This window comes from Sus scrofa, chromosome 3 (assembly GCF_000003025.6).
Source record: "Sus scrofa isolate TJ Tabasco breed Duroc chromosome 3, Sscrofa11.1, whole genome shotgun sequence".
In the NCBI taxonomy this organism is placed as follows: Eukaryota; Metazoa; Chordata; class Mammalia; order Artiodactyla; family Suidae; genus Sus; species Sus scrofa.
This window is the reverse complement of record NC_010445.4, coordinates 97,002,660-97,027,598: the sequence shown is the minus strand read 5'-3', so window position 1 is coordinate 97,027,598 and position 24,939 is coordinate 97,002,660. Positions and strand designations below refer to the sequence as shown.

General features: G+C 41.3%; 1 protein-coding gene across 1 annotated transcript in view; it reads right to left on the bottom strand.

Annotated features, from left to right (window-relative positions):
* Positions 1 to 24,939, bottom strand: part of THADA (THADA, armadillo repeat containing) — a 324,874-nt gene that overhangs the window by 169,453 nt on the left and 130,482 nt on the right. The window contains 2 exon segments of the mRNA XM_021088406.1: positions 12,125 to 12,256; positions 13,986 to 14,075. Of these exon segments, the coding sequence (XP_020944065.1) occupies positions 12,125 to 12,256; positions 13,986 to 14,075 (222 nt within the window).

The window sequence follows — 24,939 nt, the reverse complement described above, 5'->3', positions numbered from 1 at the left end:
GATGTAGGATGGGAATAATAACATTAGGGACCTTGTAGCATTGCCATGATGATTAAATGAGTACGTGTTAAGTCCTAAAACAACGTCTGGCCCCTCGTAAACACTTGCTAGTTATTATCACTTATCACTAAGCAGATGGACAAAAATCAGAGCATAGAAGATAGGGACCAACAAGCAGCAAAGCACAAAGGATATCCCATTATGCCAAAAATGCTCCACTGTATTTCTATTGTGCCAGACACATAATCGATGCTTACAGTAATTATCTGTTGAGTAAATGAATAAGCGAATCAACCCTGACTCCTTAATGAATCACTTCTTTTGACTGTGGACATATTCTGCTTATTACTCTTTGTGGGCCTTGACTTTTCCATCTCTAAAGAAAGCTACCAACACCTGCCACTTGCTGCCATCCATATTAAGGGGAAAAAAAAGCAAACCACTTCAAACTTACTAGAAGGATATGAAAAGTCAATGACTTTTTAAACCAATGTCTCTTTGTTACTGAGTAAATATGAACACACGATCCTCTATAACACCCGGAGTCCTGTTTCCTTGCAAGAAGTCCCCTAACTCCAGCTTGCCAGGGGGAATGTGATGCTAGATATTGTGCTAAGCCCCAAGAGATGTCTGGTCAGACCTCAGCGTGCAGAGGAACTACCTGGGAGCTTGTTTGGAAACTGCTGATGTTTAGATGTCTGTGGGACACGCAGAAGGAGTAGTCCACTAGAAAGCTGAATCTATGATTCTGGGCAAGTTCTAGGTGTCGGACTGACTCATCAATGTATGTGAGTTGCGGATGGGCGAGTACACGCAAGATGAAAAAGAAGAGAGCAGAGGGCAGGACGAACAGGTGCACCAACATTGAGCAGAGGCAGCATGAAGAATGGGGTCTTGAAAGAGGAGGAAGAAGCAATGGCCACAGAGGAAGAGCACCTTGAAGAAGGCAGGGTGCAATAGTGCCAAATTCCAGAGAAAGATCCAGAAAGATAAAGACTGAAAAGCATCCAGTAGTTTTTGTAACAAGGAGGTCACTCCTATTTCACCTCTGTCAGTAAAGCTTCAGTGAAGTCGTTGCAAAAGCATCCAGGCCACAGTGGTTTAAGGATAAGAAAGCAGGAAACAGAGACAGTAAACACAACCTTTTTTCAAGAGTCTGGCTATAAATCAGAGGGGCTGCCGCCTATGGCGGTAGGTAGAGTGGGTGTCTCCAGGGAGCGAATCCATGCCTGAAGGCCTCTATTTTCTCTTATAAAGAAGAGGTGATGGAAGTAGGGGCACTGGATTTGGGCAGCGACCCAAAGTAGGCTCTCAGCAAATACACTTAATGAGTGGATGAACTGGTAATGAAGAGTGCTCACAAAACAGAGTGAAAGACCCCAATGACTGGTGAAGAAGAGAACACCTGTCACTATGTGGAGGGGAGGCAAGATCAGCCAAGAGTTTCATGTTCAAGGCAAATGGGGGAAATAAGATACAAAGGGAAGAAGTCAAAGGATATGAGGGGTGAATGTATCTTGTGCAGCTGATGTGACTCAGGCAGCTCGTTTCAACTAGAAGATTATAAATAGACCAGTAAGGGTCAAGGCCTGAGGAGAGGAGGAAGAAAACACCGTGCCAATCAGGGCAAGATAACCAAAACATGGTATGTCATTCATTGACCCTGTCCTCATTTTAAGCCTACTATAATTCCTCTTTACTTTCATACTCCACTCCCTAATTCGGATTTTCTGCCTAAAGAGAGAAAAAAAAAAAAAATACAGTTTTGACTTTAAAATGTTCCCTACCATGTAGGGAATGACTTCATATCAAGTGGCATTTGGGGCTTGGTACTCTCAAATCCTTCAGTTCAGCATTGAAAATGCCTGCTGAGCACCCTGGCTATAATTTCTGAGAAAATGATTAAGACTAAGGCACTAGAAGCTCCTAAGGTAAAAATATCAAAATATTTTAAAATTTAAATATCACTGCATTTGTAATAATTTCCGTATTACCACTCATCCGTTCCATAAGATTTGGAAATGCAATACTTGGGAATAAACAAATACTGTTCTTTATTCAAGTACCAAAGATCCACCATGGTTTCTCCTGCTAAGCAGCAAACCAGTTATCTTGTGAATTTCCTGGGGCAGCCTTGATTCAAGTGGAAGCAATGCTCTTTAGGATGACTTCCAGGTTATGCATCATAAGCCTCTGTTAAAATCTCCCCCTTGTAACGTCCTACTGTCTACTGCCTTTCGCAAGAGCTGCTAACTGGCACGGGCAATTTCTAAAAGTCCTCAGGATAGCAGACGGAATTCCCATGTTCTTTTCCTGCCTTGCTACTAGGGAAAGCCTCCTGAACTTCTCCAGTCTGCCCATGCTGCTCCCCTTGTTCATAGGCCCTTGGTCCTTAGTGTATCTGCCATACAATTAAGTGGTTTATAGACAGTATGTCAGGTTCACAAGTGTAGGTTTCATCTCATGAGCAAGATCTTAAGTTCTTCAAGGATGAAGACCTTTTCTCTTTACTTTGCATCTAACCGAAGACCTAAGGCTAGCTAGGCATACAATGGATATTTAACAATTACTTGGTTAATCTATTAACTGATTGGATTCCAAGTTTGAGAGTGAACAGCAGCAATAGGCCATGGATTGTCCTCATTGTCACAAATTTCACCTAAGAATGAGGCTGTTTGCAGATCCAATCACTTGTTCTAACATGACCTGAACTGGCCTGTTGAGGTAACAGATAACACTAAAGAAAAGCTGGTCCCTACAAGTTTTGTTTTTCTAGCTTGCTTTGTCAATGCATTCCGTAAGAGGTGAATTCCTCATGCCTTTTGCTCAAAAACACATTTAGAAGATGGTCTTAAAGAGAAATGGCACCAGAGATGAAGTTGGCCAGGCCCTTCTCTAGGAACGGGGAGATAAAAATTGGTGACAGATGACAGAGTATCTTTTTACGCCAGAACGCTTTGCAAAAAAGCCCACCCAACATGGAAAACATGATTTCATTCCACACGCTGAGCTTCAGCTACCCCGGGTGGAATTTGGAAATTCAGAAGGTCATGAGCAAAGCCCTCCAAATAAAGCACTAGCTAAGCAGGGCCACGATAAACAGGAGACCAAGTAGACAGTTGCCCAACAAACTGTGATTTCACCAGCATTAGGAAACAACCTTCCAATCTCTGCTTTTAGGTCCTTCGTTATGTAAGGCCTAAAATTCCACCACCTAGATTCACGACTTTACTTCAAAATGTGTATCTCTGTAATATAACAAACAGCTCAAAGGAACGTAATGAGAAGGGTCATCTCCATGTCTGTATGAAAGGAAGGAGTGGGCACAGATTTGGCGTACAGGCAAAGAGGAAAACCGAGCACTGAAAAAAGCCCTGAGCTCAACTGAACAGCTACACCTTGACAATCCTGCTCAAAGCCTGGCCTGGTCTCAGAATCACACCAGTCAGAGGTCAGAATTTCTACATGTTAATGGGATGTTAGGTTCCCTTCTTTCAGCCAACCACTGTTAGCAGATCAGGACTGTATAGGGAGATTCCTAACCTTTTAATCCCATTCTCTAAGGCTCACTGAATTTACCAGTAACCACAGGAAGGGTGGAGCCCTGAACCTCTAGGGCTGCCAGACAGGAGGAAGTGCTACATGAACAGCACCAGGAAAGCCCTGTTCTCAGGGGTTTCTACTTGCAACGGGCTAGGATTGGCAACTCCTGTATTCTCTCTACAGACATCTCTGTTTGAAGAAGATCCTTCAGGAAGTCTGGACAACAAAGAAGTATCTATTTTAGCCATTCTTCAGAAAAAAAAAAAAGCATCTCTGACTTTTCTCAAGGATTCAGATGTTCCTTGTACTTATCAGAAAACAAATGTGGCTCAAGACAACATCTGGAATGCAGAAAAATATAGCAACCACAAAAAAAAAAAAAAGATAATGAAATTAATAAGGAATGCTTTTCAGACATAACATCCCATGGGCCAAAAAAAAAAAAAAATGTTTTCAGAACTTTCTAGAACAAAGTTATAGAAGTTACTTAGAAGCTAAATTTAAGTGGATTAACTGCTGGAGGGCACCATGGAGCAGATCACCCCATTCTTGAAGCAGACCAAGAATGGCACCCCAACTGGGAGATGGAGGAACCCATGAATAAAAACACACAAATAATGTGTTACAGGTTTAGAGGCAGGCTTATCATTTTATTGCACATTTGGAATCTATGGCTGGGTTGTTCAGCTATTCTGAAATAAGACAGCTCAAAAAGATGCCTTGATGGTCATGCAACCCAACCTCATTTGCACTGTAGAAATCCTTTTAAAAATATGCACAACATGTGATCGGTTTTCCTTGACGACTTTCCAGCATCGCGGTATTACGGAAATCTGCTCGTTCTCTTGATGGAGAATGCTTACTTTCACAAAATTCTTTTTTAATATTAAAATCTGAACTCTCTCTCCTACTTTCCCATTGGGAGCACAAGAGAGAAATTATGTGCCTTCTGCCATATGGCAGCCTCTCTGATATGTGAAGGCCATTATCATGTTGCCTCTAAGTCTTTTCCAGATAATCATTTCCAGATAATAATCTAATTATTTCCAGATGTTTAGCTTCCTCCTCATTTTGGTCACCTCCTCTGGATAAATATTGGTTTATCAGTGACCCTCCTCAAATGGGAAGCCCACAGCAGAATAACATAATAGCAGAATAATGTGGATTTAGTTTGACCAACAGAATTCAGGGGGACTCTCGCCTTCATAACCTAGAGGCAGCAACTGTGTGATATTAGTCCTCTGGGGCTCACCAGGAAATCCCAAACCCCAAGATGTTTTCATAAAAAACTGCTATGAAGCCGGACAGCTCTCAGTCTATATGTACATAATTTTGACTTTTCTTTGAAAAATCAAGTGTTCTCTGATAAGACCAATATGTCTCAGTCTTCCAAGGCTATTTTGAAATCATATTTTTCAAATTTGAACATATCAGACATATCAAAAGGAGATTACAAGGATTGGCCCAATATTGTAAATTAACTGTACTTCAATTAAAAAAAATAAAGTACAAAAAATACTATGACAACCATTTGCCCAAAACCCAGCTTAAGGACACATCATGAAGAAAACTGAAGCTCCTAGAATATGCTTCTTCAGGAGTTCCCGTTGTGGCTCAGTGGTTAAGGAATCCGATAAGGAACCATGAGGTTGAGGTTCAGTCCCCACCCTTGCTCACTGGGTTAAGGATCTGGCGTTGCCGTGAGCTGTGGTGTAGGTTGCAGACGCGGCTCGGATCCCTCGTTGCTGTGGCTCTGGCATAGGCCGGCAGCTATAGCTCCGATTCAACCCCTAGCCTGGGAACTTCCATATGCCGCAGCAGCAGCCCTAGAAAAGGCAAAAAGACAAAAAGACAAAAAAAAAAAAAAAAAAAGAATACGCTTTTTCAGTTCCATCCCCTTCCTTCCCTGATACACAGAGGTAATGGCCACTAACCTGAATTTGTGTTTGTTACTCCCAAGCTTAAAGACTATTTTGAGTTTGGATCCATCACCAGTTATATTTCCTTACATGCAAACCTAACAAGCATGCAATCTAGTCTGTCTTCATTTTAAGTAAGTAATTCAAATGTTGAATTAGGCAGCATTGTCCTCATCTATCAGACTAGTAAGCCCATCAAAACAATGAGATCAGCATGACTAATTCTTAGGGAATCCTTACTAGCTTTCAGCAAATAAAATATGAAGCACTTGCAAGTAATACACTGAATGATCCAGTCTAAAAAAAAAAAATCAGTATCAGTATCAGCACAACTGGTTGGTCACTGATAAAATATCCCTTTTCTCCTCTCTTTTGAAATCTTTCTGCAGCTTCTAGGATAACATTCCCATTCCACATATCCCCCAATTACTGACTTGGTTCTAGGCTAACTTGCACCGGAGGCTGTAAGTTGTCTGGGTCCAGGGATTTGCTTTCATCTGCAAGAGACAGTGTTCTTTTTCTATCACCTCACCTACATCTGGCTTCAGGGACTTCCTTTCAGCTTACTGGCAGGGACAAAGCCAAAGCAGGAGTTAAAAAAAAAAAGAAAAAAAAAAGTCTGCCCTCTCTATCACCATTGCATTATCAAGTCCTTTCTTTCTCTAGAATTTTTCTTAAGCAAACTAAGGTGCTTTTATCTGCTATTTTGTGGTCAGGATTATCCCCATTATACAGACTTGAGGGCCCGAAGCACTTAGGGGCCCTCCTTTCTTGCCACATTAATCTGGGAGGTTTTCCCCTATGCATTTTGGCTTGTTTATAATTCTATGAGCTCCCCCTCCTCTTATCAATCTAGGCTCCTCTCATTTGGCTCTGAAGCCTGCAGCAGGGTAGCTGCAAGATGGACTTCCAGATCCCTTGACTGGACAGCAGTCAGGGGAGAGGGGTTCAGAGTCTAGGAAGGTCTCAGGTCATAGGCTCACGAGGCCAAGGAGGACCTAGGTAATGTCCCATAGCTTAACTTCATAGAAAAGGAACCGAGGGTCAGGTAGGCGACGTCGAAATGAAGCAATGTCAGAACTCACACTAGAATGCAAGACTCCTCAAAGGCCAGGTAAAACGCAAAGCCCAGCTGAGCTGCCTTTCTACATAACCAGTCACCAGTGGGATATGAAATGTGGCTCCAATATTGTAGGAGTCCCATAAGCATTTCATAGATACACAGATCTGCTAAGGCACGAAATGTCTCATTTCACAGTTAGTTTCACTTTTAGGTTAATAATTCAGTCTCTGTATCCAAACAGGGCTAGGCAGAGAAGAGTACCAAAAATGAAAAACCAAAAAAATCCATAGCTGCTTCTCCATGGAAAGAGATGAAGATTTATTTGGAGAGAAGAAGTGTTGAGCATATAAACTACAATATTTTGATACAGGATTAAAGGATAACAAGCTAAGAGGTTTAAGTTAATGCTACAGCAGTTTACAGGGAGCGATGATTAGGGGCTGCGGTGGAGGGAAAGGGAGGTGGGGATGTCGTCTTCCTTCCCAGCAGTCTCAACTGCCTCTGCTCCAGGTATCTCTCTATAAAGCAAATCCTACCTTCCACTCATCTACAAGGATTCTGGGAAGACAGAACAGACAGAAATGTGCAGCCCTGAAGGGAAGTTCCTGGTATTACAAATGAAGGTAGAAGCCATCTATTGTCTACTGCAAAACCCCCAACTCTACCTTATGGCAAACAAGATCTTTCCACTTTCACCTGGGTGAGGAGTAAAGTGATAATTCTTGAGTTATGCAACTTTCAAGGAAAAGAAAACAATCAATATTATTTCCCAATATCACAGGCTTAAAAGAACTCTTAATTCTTGGACTCCCTATCCTTCCTCTCTAAGACTGGTACAATCAAAAGGTTCAATACTTTTTAAATACATAAAATACATATTTTTCAATTTTTTGATCGTTGACTGGATTTTTTAATATCACAACTGAAAAAGTTTTCATTGTATAGGTCGGGATAGGTGATTTCCATTGCCACATGTTTAATTAAGATCGTATGGTTATTTGTACCTCAGTTTTTTTCAGAGAAAAGAAAAGTAGATTTAACTGAGAATTTATCTAAAGTGAACAAGGACTGAAATGATTTTGGGAAAACATACTGAAAATCTTTGGCAATGAAAATAAGTCAAAAAAAGGGGGAGGGTGGGGAAATCCTTTTAAAAGCATCCAATTGTGAATAAAAGGCAGTGGAGGGACTTTTCCCGCAGGTATTAACCTCAGTTAACAGAAGGCACTTTCTGTCTCAAGTGGAACCCACATACACAGGTACCACACTGGTCCAGGGAGGGTAAGAACCTTGCTCAACCAGCCAGTGAATAAATGGCAGAGCTTAGAGAGAACCAAGTCTCTTGAGTCCAGGGCCTTTGCTCTGGTCAGGGCCCCATGCTCTGTCACCTGGCTTTGGGAAATACTTGGTTTCCTACAGCTCTTCAATTCAAATTTGAAACCTGTTTATGAAAGGAGATTCGAAGGTGTGTGTCCAGAGATATTTTGGTCTCTAGAAAAGTCTCAAGGGGACACTAGTGAAATGTATTCAGGGAGTTAGTCAGGGTCCCTTTTAAGACATGAGTCACTCTGCTTCGTGGTATCTAAACTGAAGGGTGAATGGCCTTAAATTGAAAGCATCCCCTGTGCATGGTAAAGGGTCATGTGTCTGGATACAGCATGGCATCAGGCACATAAAACACACTGGATTGTTAAGAACCCTGTAAACAAAATGTTGGGATTAACATTATCACTTCTGTTCCAAGATGATGCAACAAATCATAGCTGCACACATGCCTAACTTTGGAAAATCAAATCAGAAACTGTAAGAGTTAAGGCAACAAAAAAGGCAACAGATATGAGCTTACATTGCCAAATGTGGAATAAGGGACAAAACACAACTAACACTTACTTACAAATACCTCACAGAGAGCAACGAAATGGCAGGTAAGTACATGTAAATCAAAGGGAAAGAAAAAGCTGTCTTTAGGGCTTTTAATCATCTCCTCATTGTACAACTGATTCGCTTTATTTATTTTTTTAATTTAATTTTTTATTACTCAAATGAATTTATCACATCTGTAGTTGTACCACGATCCTAACAATCTGATTTCACAGGATTTCCATCCCACAGCCCAAGCACATCCCCCCACCCCAACTGATTCACTTTAGCACAGTCAGAGTAACCTTTGTGCTACTCCCACTAGCTGAAAAATTTCTCTTGAGCTAACCTCAGAGTATCCAAGAGCCTGATTAGAGGTCTTCCCGCTACATAAATTAACATTAGCAATACCATAAAAATACAACACTGCCCATTCCAGTTGTGCATACATCCATCTTTTCAGCTATTATCCCAAGCCCAAACAGCCCAAACTTTACCGCAACTAGAACCACAAACACTGTTTGGAATGACAGGTTTTATCATCAATCTTTCACTTTCTTCACAGATAATTTTCTCAGAAGTAATTTAAATGTGTACTAGTTTTACCAAATTCACTATTTTTAAAAAGATCTGTTTACAGTTCATCTCCTTGGTGTGATTGGGAACATTTTTAGAGTAGCATAAGGCTGCCCCAGCAGTGGGTTGATAAAACCCAAAACTAGTTTTCCTAACTCTAAGTCTAGGATTCTTCCACTTTCTTTTCAAGAAAAAGCCAGCCTTCTCCCACCTCTGGTCACAGACCAACCCCATGCCCCTAAGCAATGACTCCATTGATGCGAGCCTGAGAAAAGGGCTGTATCCAATCAGCCCTCCACTGCTGGAAAAGCAAGGTAAGGAGCTGATTCCACTGTTGGTGGAGCGTGACTTTTGTACCCTGAAGTCAGTCTGCACTATGATCCACTGACTGGATATAGGCTCCTAATCATTCCTAGGTGCATAAATTTCAGGGCCCATGGGCCTACTCAGCATAGTTAAAACTCTTGCCTACACAAAAGGGAGTTGTTTATTTTGGTGTAATGGAAAGAGGACACCCTGGAAGCTCCCGTTGCGGCTTAGTGGTAACCAACTCGACTAGTATCCATGAAGATGTGAGTTTGATCCCTGGCCTCGCTCAGTGGGTTAAGGATCCAGCGTTGCCATGAGCTGTGTGTAGGTCAAAGACGTGGCTTGGATCTGGTGTTGCTGTGGCTGTGGTGTAAGGCTGCCAGCTGTAGCTCCGATTTGACTCCTAGCCTGGGAACTTCCATATGCCACAAGAGCAGCCCTTAAAAACAACAACAACGACACAAAGAGTACTCCCGACACTCTTGATAAGCCCTACAGCTTGGGTTCATATTCCAGCTCTATAACGCACTCATTCCCTGAACCTCAGTTTCCTCAACAGGGATAATTTCCTCTCAGAGTCACTGTAAGCGAATGCCCAGTTCAGTGCCTGGCAAACAGCAGAGGCTCAACAAGGGCTGGTCTACTTCCTACTGACTTCTCTGCTTAGAATACCTTCTTGCTTGTTCTCTGTACTCCTGATCAAAAGCTACTTCTAATAAACTTCCTGAATAGACTAAGCAATGACCAAGTAGGCTCCTACTACTGTAGAGTTTATTAAAATCATCTCTCTGACTAAAAGTTAATATAAATTTTAGCTGTCTCTAGGTAGTAGGATTATGGATGATTTTTATTTTCTTCTTTACAGTTTATTGTATTTCAGCATGTTTAGAAAAAATGCAGTGCTGTAATAATTAGAAAAATAAAAACATATACATTTAAATAAAGTTTTAAAAAAGTAAAAACAAAAACAAAAACAAAACAACTATCATGTGTGTAGTTCTGATAATGTGTACTGTCCCAAATTTAATCTTGCTATTCAAGTTGTGATCTGCATGCCCACAGCATCAGCATGACCTGGAAACTGATGGGAAATGCAGAAATCTCAGGCCCCAGCCCAGTCCTATGGAATCAGAATTTATGAGATCCCCAAATGATATATTTATATCTTAAAGTTTGAGCAGCACTGTCTATAACACATATGGACATTCAATATATCAGAGCCTACTAACACTCTAAGGAACCTCTGTTTCTGCTGGTGGTGGTGCTCTAGGAATCTCTGTCCGGGTAGAAAGCAATCACTGTCTAAGGCATGTTCACTGGAAGGACAGAAGAATTGTACATTTCTTTCTTCGTGTTTTTTGAGCTAAAAAAAAAAAAACCCCACGATGCACCGACTACACCGGCCTTAAGGCAATGTTTAAATCCTCCACGTTAGTGCAATCTTTGTATATGTAACTAGGTGCTCTGAATTAGTAATATGAGCATTCTGATTATATGACAACTAATAACAGTTAGGAAGGACACTGTCAATGTAGTAACTTCTCATTTCTAGGATGCAACACATAACAGACGGATTAGTAATAAGCTTCCACAGACGGAATGTTCTCCACACAGGATGCTGAAGTTCTAATCGTGTCTTTGTTTCTACGGTACATTGTGAGTCTGTACATGTGCCTTCCCCCCTCCTCCATCAACTTGCTGAAATAATTTTTAGTTCTTCCCAGTTATATGTGAAAGTACAATTTTTCAATGCTCCTGAAAGTAAAATTTATGACCCAAATTCCTAAAATGAATCACCCAATGCTGGATAAGGGAGGCTGGTAACTCTGTGTATCAAGAAACAAAAACCAATCTGCGTGAGTCATCTCTGAGATCACAGATAACACCACCACAGCCGGCGCTTGGCGCAAACAAATGGCTACAGCAATCACACACCAGAATCTGTGTTTAATGGTTTCTCACATTAAAATGCATCAGTCAGCTCTGTGAAACCAGGAAGTGGAACCCAGGACACCACATAAATAACAAGTACACTCTCTTGAGTTGGGTCTGCTTCATCCTTCTGCTCTAAGTCTGCTTCAATTTTTGGTAGCTATATAAAAAAGAAGGTGCTGCTGTGTCAAGAGGTATGCAGGAAGGTAAAAGCTAACTAAAGTGTCAGGGCTTCTAAAATATTTCATCAGAAAATTTCAATACTCTCCAGAACCTGTTTAGTGAAGACTGATCCAAAATGAAAAAGGGGATCAGAAGCTGGCAAATACCTCAAAAAAAAAAAAAAAAAGTACAGAGGAAGTGGTAATAGTCTGTAGAAGCAGAAAAACCTCTTATCATTTGATTCCACACGTGAGCTTTACTCGTTGCTTTTTCTCAGGTACCCCAAGCTTGAAAGGGACGATGAGTGGGGACATGAATTCATGCTACATAGCATTGCCACCTAGATGCTACCCCTTGCAGCCACCAGCAAAGTTGTGCAGAGTGAAGAGTCAGGTGTCCTCTTGAACCTCTGGACACAGGCTATCTGCCAGAACTGCCTGCCCCATGCTGGCCAGGCTGGGCACAGGAATAGTGCAAACACCAAGGCTATGTTTATCGAAGGGGGTATCTCCTAACAACACTGCATGGCCATTAGCAGGCAGGGCTCCCAGGAAACACTACTTACGCGGTAGATGTGAGAGCCTAAATCCATGGTGACACCCAACAGCAATAGGCAATAACTCCCAGGCCCCTGCCTTACAAGACCCCTCCCAAAGGTTAAAGGAAAAAAAAATCTATAATTTCGGAAACAAGGAAAGGATTAAATAACCCCATAAAGCCCCCCTGCCCACTCCCATTACCTCCATGAGGCACACAGTACCTCATAATAAAGGGAATAAAAGGTGCCATGCTGAGAGCAGAACAGGTGCCATCCATCGGGGAAGGGTAGAGTCTCCCCAACACCAAAAGTAAGAGAAACATGCTGGGATGACGGTTTAGTTCTCCGGTATCACTGGAAAAAAAAAATGTTGTACATAAAAGGTTTAAAACTTAAGTAGTGAGGCACTGTCTTCAAACACTTTTTTCTCAGCAAATAATTATGTATATCAGGTGAGAGTCTAAGATCAGGGATAATTTTCTTTTTTCATATTTTTCCCTTCATTCACTTCATGTTTTCTTAATGTGCAAATAAGGAAGAAACACTGGCAAAGCTGTGGACTGGACTTTTGCACATGATTCTCTTCTCAAAGCTAATAATTTGATAATTTGAGTCTGCTATTTTGATTTGAGCTGATCAGAGTTGAGAGAAGCCTGTTGCAGAGTGTGAAATGTGAAAATTTCGACACCCAAATGAACTTAAGAAAGCATTATTGGTCATTTACTAGGGCCCGAAAAGCCTGTCTGCACAAATTACTAATGTGAGGAAATGTATTATGAACAAAAGTAAAATTCGTTGATGCGATTTTATTTTCCCATCACAGACAATTGTACAATTTCATGCCAAGTGCAAAAACTGCTAGAAGAATAAAATTGCCCATGTTCTAAGACGTCCATACTAAAAATTCCACTTTCAGCCACAGAACATGATAAAAAGGACAATGGTGAATTTTATCTGCCCGGATCAGACTGGAAAGCCTCTTAATAGCTTATTTTGTATTTCCAGGGTCACTGGCCATCTTCGCTCAAGTAGAACAGTATCATTTCTTTTTTTTTTTTTTGGTCTTTTGTCTTTTTAGGGCCACACCTGTGGCGTATGGAGTTTCCCAGGCTAGGAGTCTAATCGGAGCTGTAGCCACCGGCCTACACCAGAGCCACAGCAACGCGGTATCCGAGCCGCATCTGCAACCTACACCACAGCTCATGGCAACACCGGATCCTTAACTCACTGAGCAAGGCCAGGGATCGAACCCACAACCTCATGGTTCCTAGTCGGATTAGTTTCTGCTGCGCCACGATGGGAACTCCAGAACAGTATCATTTTGGATCATACGTGACCAGATTAGTCAGCTGTAACAGGCCGGTAATAAAAAGATGACAGGGGTGTTTTAAAGCAAACTCATTATATAAACCCAGCAATTTTTAAATCTAGGAGGAAGAAAATGATTCTTAGAAGAAATCACCATGTGCTTCTAAAAAAACCTAACTTTACTTAGAAAATTTTTTTTTATTAAAGTATAGGTGACTTACATAAAACACCAAAAACTTTTTTTAATTAATGATTTTTATTTTTTCCATTATAGTTGGTTTACAGTGTTCTGTCAATTTCTACTGTTTAAAAACAGGATTTTAAAATGTAAAATATAATATTACAACTGCATCAGAAAACATGATGTAATAAGAATCACTTTTTAAAAAATCCAGCTACGTTACAAGAAAGGAACTGATTAAAAACTGTTACCTGTAGGAGTTTCAGTTGTGGCTTAGTGGAAGCAAATTTGACTAGTAACCATGAGGATGCAGGTTTGATCCCTGGCCTTACGTGGTTGGTTAAGGATCCGGCGTTGCCATGGGCCATGGGGTAGGTCACAGACTTGGTTCGGATCCTGCGTTGCTGTGGCTGTGGTTAGGCCAGCAGCTGTAGCTCCCATTTAACCCCTAGCCTGGGAACCTCCATATGCCACAGGTGCAGCCCTAAGAAGACAAAACAAACAAACAAAAAAACCTGTTGCCTGGAGGGAAAAAAACCCTGCAAGTCATTCACATCCTTGACTTCGCCTCACCCCATCATATTCTCTCCTTACCTGTCCACGGTATTGGCTACAGTTTCCAACTGTTTGAGAAGAAAGGGATAGAGCTCCGGGAAACGAGAGAAAAATTCACTCCCTGTCATTCTGTAGAGGGAAAAAAACAAAAAGATTATCATTTATTTCCTTTGCTTTGGTAATTAATAAAGCCTTATTTTTAAAAGAATGATAACTAAGATCATTTGTTTGAATATTTAATGAAATAAAGTTAAGAACAAAACCTACATCTGAAGAATTTAACAACCAGCAGAAACAATACATTTAATTTGGATTTCGGAAATGCTCTTAACAAGTGGAATTTTATCTCAAACCTTAAGATTATATGTGTGTGTATATATATATATATATATATATTTACAACTATTTAATATTAAATTCTGACAGAGAAGAAACACGCAACTTGTGAAAATGCCAAGTTGCCATGATTGATTTGGACAATGAACCTGGTTGACTGAAACTGAGTCAGCATCAGGAGAAGCGCAGAATAAAGTTTCTTGACACTGGCACCAGTAACATTTTGGACCAGATAATCTTTGTAGTGGGGGGCCGTCTGTGCCTGTAGTATGTTTAGCAGCCTCTGTAGCTTCTATTCGCTAGATGCCAGTAACACACAACACCCCCTCCCACCACCAATTGATGATCAAAAGTATCTCTAGACACTACCAATGTACCCTGAGAAGAGAAAAAGGTTCCCAGTTGAGACCCACTGTTCGGGAGGATGATGACCAGAAGAAGACTTGGTGTGTGAGATTCTGGGGCTCCAATCTGCAAGGACGACCTTTCCCATCTTAATAAATACTGCCCCCTGAACTCTGACAAGATCCTGAAAATAGTTCCTCTGACTGTACAACTGACAAAAAGGCTCAAGCTAAATACAACATTTGGTTAAACACTCGGCCTCTAAAACTATTAAAAAACCACTACTCGGAAAGGGAGACACAAATATTCGCTAACCTGCCCGCTCTTGTCAACCCTAGATGTATGCTCTTATGAATGAAGACCCAAAATATCATACTTTTAAAGTTGAGGTATATTTTATACACAGTGAAATGCTTAAATCTTAAGTGTACCATTCAATCAACTTTCATAAATGCATATACTCATGTAATCCACCCTTAGGAAGCCTCAGAACATTTTCAACATCCCAGAAAGTTCCCTTGTGCCCCTTCTGCAGTCAACTCTGAATCCTCAAAGCAACTATGATTTGATTTCTATTACCATAATTTGGTTTTGTCTATTCTAGAATTTCATATAAATGTAATAATACATTACATAATTGTGTCTGGCTTTTTCACTTAGCCCAAAGTTTGAGATTCATTCATGTTATTCAGTCTATCAAGAGTTTGATTCTTTTTGTTGTTTGGTATTCCGTTACATGAATACACAAGTTTCTTTATCCATTCTCCCCTTGACGGATAAGGACTGCTTTCCATTTGCTGGCTATCATGAATAAAGCTGCTAGGAACATTCTTGTAGCACAAGATTTTTTGTGGACATATGGTTTAATTTCTCTTAAATAAATATCAGAGAATAAAAGTGAAATATGTTTAAAATTTCAGAAAACTGACAGTTTTCCAAAATAATTACAGCATTTTACATTCCCAACAATGAGTAAGCATTGTCTCTATATTCTTTCCAACATTTGCTGTTGTCTTTTTTTCCATTTTAGCTATCCCAGTGGATATGTAGGGTATCCCCCTATAATTTTGTAGAGAAAGGATTACTTTTGTTTGTTGCATACTTTCTTTTCTTTTTTTTCTTTTTGGTTTTTTGGCCACACCCACAGCATGTGGAAGTTGCTAGGCCAGGGACTGAATCTGTGTCACAGCAGTGACATGAGATGCTGTAGTGATGATGCTGGATCCTTAACCTGCTGAACCACAAGAGAACTCCCTGTTTGTTGATACTTTTTAAACCTTACCCACAATTTATAAATTTTCTTTTATACCTATTTCATATTCAGTAAAACCAAATGAAAAGCAAAAGTTCTCACTTCACCTCAAATTGCAGATTTATTGAACATTTATTAGACACTTTATGTAAAATAAGCTCATTTCCTTCTTTTCTTTATTACATATTTTTAAGGAATAAATTGTTCAATGTTAAAAATAATACACTGGACTGCCCAGTTCTCATGGAAAACCATGCAAAAGTATTCTCAGCTTCCTCTTTAAAAAGTTCAGTGCATTCAAGTATATAATTTTAGTTTGACTTTCCCGCTGACAAATATGCATGTTACCTATATTGTTGAGCACCTTGATTTCTTTTTTGTTCATCTGAAGTATAACTATGAAATCACTCAGTAACAGGCACTCTGATCTATTTCTTTCCATTTAATGGCTGCAGAGTAATCCACACTATGGTTGAGTATAACTGATTTAATGTCTAGTAGTTAGGTCTTTTTGGTTGTTATCCATCTCATACTGTTACAAAGGATGATGTATAACTTTGTCTGTAGAGATTGCAAACCTGGGTTTTGCAGGGTCAATGTTTTACCCAGGGGCAAGACAAAACCGCTACAGGCTGTGTTACAGTCTTTACCTCCTCCAAGCAAAATCGGACAAGATCACCAGTTTCCATTTTCAGTAGAATCACTTAAAACTGTGTGAGTTCTGTACTGGAAACTCTGAGTGCATCTGCCTCTACAGAACATCTACATCTACACAATAAAGCCTGGCGGCTACATCTTCTCAGGGTGTCAGTCATTCACTTCTGGGGAGTAAGTCACTCCTTAATGGCCTGGTATTCTTGGTAGAGGAAAAAAGCCAAGCATTCTCACTTAAGCAGACTATATACTTATGATCACCCATCATCTAGAAACTGCCCTGATAAATAACTGGCTCTGTTGACCACAATACTGCCAGAGAAAAGGGCTGGGGAGCTACCTTTCTGAAAGTGAAGTCATTGCTTTCATTGAATGAAAGCTAACGATCCCCAGCAACAAATTATCTCATTCAGGTACCTTAGCAAACATTTGCCAACCAGTCTATCTTGGAGGATATATGAAGAACGTACATTATTTAAACATTTGGCGAATGTTTTCACTAATCTTAGTAGCTTGATGGGTTTTGACTCCATCTTTAAAAAATTCTTGTTGAAATTATTGTGTCCGTGCTTACTGGTGTAGGACCCTGAAGCATCAACTGTGCATCTGTCAGTGTTTAAGAAAAAACAAAATTATTTTTAAGGAGAATTTCAACCTTGCTCAGGTACACGGAGACACAGGAGGGGTCTTTCTAGTCTAGCATTCTTAGGTTCCATGATACTGTTATGGCAATGCTGACCCCATTTCCGGTTCAGCTCACCAGAAGGCCAAGACTGCAAACACAGAAGAGTTGAGCTCCATGTACTTGCCAAGTAGCATCATCTCAGCTCTGCATCAGCCAAGGGCTTAGTACTAAAGACCTGGCTAAATGTCTAATGGAGTTCTAAAGGATATTCAACACTAACAATTGTGTATTATAAAACAAAACCTCAAGGGGTCAGACATAGAAGGATATCAGAATTATCTAAGGGTCTTATTCAAACTTGTAAGTGAGTTACCCCTGATTCTCAACTACATCAAAAGGTCTCTAGTATCTTGAATCCAGATATTCAGCTGCTGATATATTAATTCCAGCCCTCAACTAACCAGTGACTACATTTCATAGTTATACTGAGCAGAGAGCCACCATCTACAATAGCACCTCTACGTGGAGGTGGTTCATAGGATTAGGGCTGCTTGTATAGGTCTATAATCTAGACTTATTTTAAAAGACCATGGTTATGGAACCATATTAGTCCAAGTTTGAATCTCCTTCTTCTGAATCCTCTAGAACATGTAAATGTTACCTCTTACTTGCTACTTAATCAAAATTGTGATCATATTTTTCTCAAGAATATAACAAATATATATTTTTAAACACCTACATATGTTATGTTGAACACTGTGCTAGGTCCTGCAGAAGAGCACTGCTAGCCACTGCTCTTGGCACTTACAATCTGGTTAGGAAGACAAAGCATATTCATAAACTATAACTAAGAATGTAAGCCAACTAGTGTAAGGGTCAAATAAATGATGCTTTACAGTAAGAATACAGAGTTGGAAAAGGTATCACTGGGAGCTGGAGAGGTAGGAAAGGTTTTGTGGGAAACATGAAACCAAGGTGAGTCTTGAAAAAAATGGTAAAAATGGATTAAAAAAGAGAGAAAACATCATGGAGGGGGTTGCTAAGTATAGGAACCAAGTGGGCAGACAAGTTAGCTGGATGAAAAGAGGGCTTTAGGACAAGAGAAAGTAAAAAACACAGAAGACATACAATTTTTTAGAAATTGAATGCTAGACTAGATAGATTCACCTGTGTCTCACAGGCATTGAAAGTTTCTGAGCAGGAGCGAGAGGTGACAAAAGCAGACAGACTAGACTAGAGAAGTAGAAACGTGGTGACCCATGGACATTCACTAACTATACACTTTTCACCCCAACCAGAGCATTAATAGCCATAGGCATCTATACTGCCCTGCATCTCACCCTCTTGATACACAGCACAATGCTATGTAAGTGTTGGTTGACTGGTAAACATTTTGGCGATGAATGAGAAGAAACAATAATATAGTTGACTCAATACGCTTTGTTTCTTTTCTCAGTGATAGTAAAATGACACTAACTACTCACCAGCTTAATCTGAGCTCCATTACATGATCGACAGCTCTTGTTGCTTTACTCGTTTGTCGTTCCAGTGATTAGTACCCACCCAATTGACACCTAACTACTCACCCAACTTCCCAATCCTGAAGCTCCCAATGTACATGATCGACAGGCAAATCTTGTTGCTTCTACCTCCAGAGTTTGTGCGGAGTCTGTTTCTCACCATCCCCACTAACAGCCCATGTCTGACGGCTACTAGTTCTTGCCTACATACTGTGTCCGTCTCTCACCTGATCTCTTTGCCTCACATCTTCCCCTCTGTAACTCTCCACTGTAGTAAGAATTTTCTCTTAAAAACATAAACCTAATCATGTGACATTATGAGATTAATGGATCCCTACCACTTTCTGGATAAAGTCTAAACTCTTTAGATTGATTTACCAAGTTCTGCTTAATTGGACACACTTGTCCAGCTATCCTTTGCCTCTCCACCTTCAAACCGAGCCATGCAGAACTTCGTTTGGATCTATCAACATTCTATGCTCTTTCTAGTCTCCAGATGTTGGCAAATATACTTCCTGCTATGAACACTTCTCCCCTCACCCACAAGACTAACTCCAAGTAATCCTTCAGTTTGGGGGTTAGGCCAGCTTCTTTGAGGGCACCTTCCCTGACATCTCAAGTGCCAGTGAGGTGCCTGACCTTGGCATTACACTACAACCTACAATCTCCCCATCAGAGCACTCAGAGCAATTCCTACGTGGAACTTCCTATTTACCTGCTTATCCCTCTCACCAGATTACACACTGCGTCTGGGCAGAGACTGTGGCTATCTTATTTCTCCATGTTATCTCAGGGACCAAGTATGATGCTTGGTTCGCTGCTGGTGCTTAATCAACAGTTGCTAAAGGAAGGAAGCTAAATGAAAGGGAAGACTCCTTGACAAAGTCAAAAAAGAAAAGGAATTATGACTAAGATGGTAACAAATGAATAATTTCTTAAAGTGCATTATGAGCTATATGTAAGGATGTTCAGAATCATAACCTGAATTAGTAAACTGAGTATCTTGAAATGTTCTTAAATACAAATATACAAAGCTCATCTCCCTGGTTTGCAAACAGGTCGATTCCAGTTCACCCAAATAAGCCATCAGGCTGATATGTTATCTCCCCGGATACAGCAAGCCCTGGGGGAAAAGTCTCCAGTGACTGGCATCTCAAACCTGTTTATCTATGTGGTCAAAAACTAGCCTAGCAACTTTTTTTTTTTTTTTTTGTCTTTTGTCTTTTTGTCTTTTGTTGTTGTTGTTGCTATTTCTTGGGCCGCTCCGCGGCATATGGAGGTTCCCAGGCTAGGGGTTGAATCGGAGCTGTAGCCACCGGCCTACACCAGAGCCACAGCAACGCGGGATCCGAGCCGCGTCTGCAACCTACACCACAGCTCATGGCAACGCGGGATACTTAACCCACTGAGCAAGGGCAGGGACCGAACCCGCAACCTCATGGTTCCTAGTCGGATTCGTTAACCACTGCGCCACGACGGGAACTCCTAGCCTAGCAACTTTATGGGAAACAAGAGAAATGGAAAAAAGGAAAAACTGGACCCCTGTAAGTTCAAGCTCCTAGGAAGACAAAGGAGACCAGCAAAACCTCTGAATGGGATAAAACAGACAGACACAGAAAACAAACAAGCCAGAGCAGAGGATGAGAATAAGCTGCTTTAACCTTGGGACTGTCAGACCACACGAAAAGTGAGTTATTTCCTCTTATCCCATCAGGTAAGAATTATCAGGCACAACCAATCAAAGGCCCTTGGGGAAACACAGAAGCTGCTTGAAGACATGGACTTGCTTTGCACCAAGAATAACGTGCCAGGAGCACAGAGTGGCCATGATCTTCACTTGGGCACTCTTCCACCTGACCTGTTCAGAGCTGGACTCCCCAGCACCAGCCAGGGCCAAGGGCAAAGGAGGCTCCCAAGAGAGGTTTACTGAATGAAAGAACCAGCCTGCCTGGCTAGTTAAAAATTATTCCAGCACTTTGTATTTTATCGAGAAAAAGGCAGATAATGAACATTGTAAAGAAAAGTCTAAAAACCACCACAAACACATTACCCAAGGAAAACTGCCAGTCTGTTCTGATGTCTCTCTACACCTTTCTCCTCCTTATACATTGCTCTATAATCTGCTTTTTTTACACTTAATAATACATCAAGAACACTCTTCCATGTCCGTGTGAACCCATTTCAGTGTAGTAGCCTCTGTGCACTGCCTGTGCCTCTCATAGGTCTCGGGCTCTCATCCAGACACCAGCCCAGAACAACTCCTCCCCGCCTTGGCTAAGCTGTGTGTGAAAAGCAGTCCCATGGCAGCCACATTCAGCGCTGCACATTCCACATCTAATCTTGGTAATGCCGAGAGGCTAGTTTTTGAGAGCATCTGAGCTTTGGTCACTGTGGTAGTCTGTGACCCCACCCTGCCATCTAACAGCCTAGAGAAACCGTCACTTGAATCAATCAGTTTCTCTTAGAGAACTGTGTCCTAATATCTGCCACACATATGAAAAGTTGAAATGCTGGAAGCATGTGCTTCTGAGTTGAACAGAAGTATCAGGAATGAAGACAGTCATGCAAAGAAAAGACGCATTTGGGGAAACGCATTAAAAGGAAAAATGTAAGTATCTCTCGACCCCAATTCCTGCACACATACCCCCTATCTTTCTCAATCATCTCAGGAAGAGGGAGGGAGCAACCGAGTACTGCACAAAGGTATAAAACGAAAAGGAAAGCAAAAACATGCAGGAGTAAGGAAGGACATGGCAAACAGCAAGCAAAGGCAGAGTTTGAGCCTGGTTTTAAAAAAACAGGACTTATTCACAGGCCATGAAGAAAACACCATAAAACTGGTCCTTAGATGAAAACAAATGATGAGGGCAAAAGCCTGAAGGTTTTCCGTTGGTATTTCAAATGGGAACTCAATAAACTATTAAAACCTAGCTACTCCCCAGATTCTGGCCTATAAAACCACCCCGGAGGAGAGCAATCAGCTAAGGGCCTATGTCTCCTTGCCATGGTGATTGCTGATAAAAACAGCAAGCTCCTCTCAAGAAAAACAGTACCCCCAATGGAAACAAACCCACAAAGAAGACAAAGCGCACACACGCATTTCAAAGGATGATCAAACGCAAACTCATAAAGTAGAAGCAACTAATAAAGAGAAATCTGGGTTTGGAATCCCACCAGAAAAACCATCTCTGACTCCACTCCTGGAAGCCCCTCTCTACTAGACTCTGACTGGGGCTGACCCCCACATTTCTCCCTAGAGTAGGAGTAATTAAACAAGGATAAGTGACTGGACAAAAGGGATGCTGGGGTCCCAGGGTCAGAATCTCACACTCATCAAGCACTTGTAATCACTGTGAAGTCCTGTTATTAAATTCCAGGTAAACTGTGTAGGAAGTGAAAGGAAAGACATTTTTGCAGGGTCTCTGTTCTACGAGTACTGACTGTGACCAGGTCTCCTGCCGGTCTCATCTCCCCTCCTAGCCTCTGTTGACAGCCATAAAATACTCGGATGCGTTGAATGCTTTTCTAATGCTTCCCTTTAGGAACTACTTTCCAGGTAGAGAATCTTCCAAAACACAAAATTAGCCATTACTATACCCAGGGGAGAAGTGAAAGGTCCTGCTTCTAGAAGTGCCTGCCCTGCTCTTCCTCTTGTGAAATCACTGACCAGGAGTGAGCTGAGAAACATATTTCCATTCATTACCCAGCCAGTTGGTCAGTAAGCACACATCTTTCGTATTCCTCAGTGTACAAGGCCCCATTATGGTAGCTTATATTGGATTTTTTAAACCAGAAATTTTTTTTCTTAGATAATGTTTCTTACTGAATCTCATCATCTATAAAATCTGAGAATCAATCTATCTCCCATAGTTAATTCAATAGTTGTTTTCTAGGAGTTCCCGCTGTGGCACAATGCGATTGGCAGTGTCTCTGCAGCACCAGGACACAGGTTCAACCCCTGGCCCAGCACAGTGGGTTAAAGGATCTGGCATTGTCATGGTTGCAACTGTGGCTCAAACCTGATCCCTGGCCCAGGAACTTCATATGCTGAGGGGTGGCCCAAAAAGTAAAATAATAATAATCATCATTTTCTAAACAGTCTGTGGTAGACTTTCCAAAGATGGTCAACAATGGCTCCCACTACCTCCCTATGTGGGCAGGCCTTCTTCCTTCAAGAACCAGGGTCTGTTTTCTCTCTGGCCTCTGGTCTAGCCCACTGGTCTTCAATCAACAGAAGGTAGTGAAAGTGACGCTGTGCCAGTTGTGCCTTAGGCTTCTATATTCACCGTCTAGAGGACTTGACCTTGTCTAGAGACAGGTGCTTCTAGTCCCCCAAACATTTAGGGCCCAGCTGAGGTCTCAGATGAATGCCACCACTTGAGTGATTCCAGGTGACAGCACACAGTAAATAAGAATCATCCAGCTGAACCCAGCTCATCCCTAGAATTATGAGAAATAAAAGCCACGAACATAACGGGGGTGTTTGTTATACAGCAATAGCTAACTGAAGCATGGTTATAACATTCAAGGCACTTGAGTTACACTCTGTGGAAAACATAATAGACTAAATAAAAGGGACACTGATAACAAGGAACTCACAATTTACCTTAACTACTATATTTAGTCTCTAGCAGTTCTGGAGTCCAGAAATCTGAAATCACTATCAATGGTCCAACATCAAAGAGTCAGTGGGGCACCTCCAGAGGCTCTAGTGGAGATCACAATCCTTGCCTCTTCTGGCTTCAAGTGGCTGCTGGCATTCCTGCTTGTACCACCATTAATCCAAACTCTGCCTCTGTGATTGTACTGCTTTCTCCTCTGTTGTCTCAAATCTCCCCCCATCTCCCTCTTATCAGTCATTGCATGAGTACCCAACCAAATCATCCAAGATAATCACTCCCCATGAAAGATCATTAATTTAATCACAGACCCCCTCTGCTTACAAGGTAACAGTTACAGGTTCTGGGGATTAGGACCTGAATGTCTTTGGGGGCCATTAACTGCATGGCACAACTGCAAAACACAAGAGTTAAGGTACTAAGGGCAAGAATGAACATAACTGGTTTATTCCGAGGCAGCTGTTTTCCAAATCTTTAAAGCAACAGATCACATTTTTTCATATATAATCCCAATATTCAAAATATACAACCAACACCAAACCAGAACTCCTGAGGTTAAAGCAGATTGAGGGCAGGGATCATCACTTTGGCCTCCACCTTATCCTCAGCAGGCACAGGCTCTGATACACCTGTGTGAGCTCCAGAGGCACAGTCTAGAGTGCGAAGGCTCCGAGAGAGAGCGTCCTCACTTCCTTCTGTTCCCATCTTTTCAAACCTCTGTAGCTAAAGACGCACACTCCACCTGTCACTGCCCACTCGTCCCTAAAATAGTGATTACATCTTTTTCGTAACATTCATAGTTATTGTTATTTCTTTTTTATTTTTATTTATTTTTTTGTCTTTCTGCATTTTCTAGGGCCGTACCCGCGGCATATGGAAGTTCCCAGGCTAGGGGTCGAATCAGAGCTATAGCTACCAGCCTACCCCAGAGCCACGGCAACACGGGATCCGAGCCGAGTCTGCAACCAACACCACAGTTCATGGCAACGCCGGATCCTTAACCCACTGAGAGGCCAGGGATCGAACCCGCAACCTCATGGTTCCTAGTCGGGATTCGTTCCCGGAGCTATGACGGTAACTCCTACTGTTGTTTTATTAAAACATGCTCCAGTTTGTCTCTTCTACGACGAAGTGAGCTTCTTGAGACTAAAAACTGTCTTATTTCTTCTCTAACCTCAGCATTTAGAATGGTGCTGGCACACAGGACACTCAGTAAATAGCTGCTGCTTTCTTACTGTTTTGTTAGCACGCCCTCCACAAATCTTGCCCCAGTAAAGGATGGGCTGCCTTCTTCACAACCACAGGAGGCCAATCCCCATCAGCCTGATTCTAAAAATATGTACAGGACTAAAAAGGTCTTACTTGGTACTTCTAAAGAGTATCGTATAGGCATTAAAACCTAGTCAAGCAAATGCACTAAACATGCAAACAGTTCAAACAATGCCGAACCTGCCTCATCCCCATCCTAAATGCCAGCAAGAAATCACCTAGAAATTTCTCTTTGACTCATTAATAACTAATAGACTAATTTAGCAAAAAGTCCAGTATTTCAAAATAAAAGCTTTCTGGTTTCTATCCCTGTATGCTTTCATTCAACTAATTTTTTCAAGATCTTACTCTAAACTTTATGAACATTTTCATT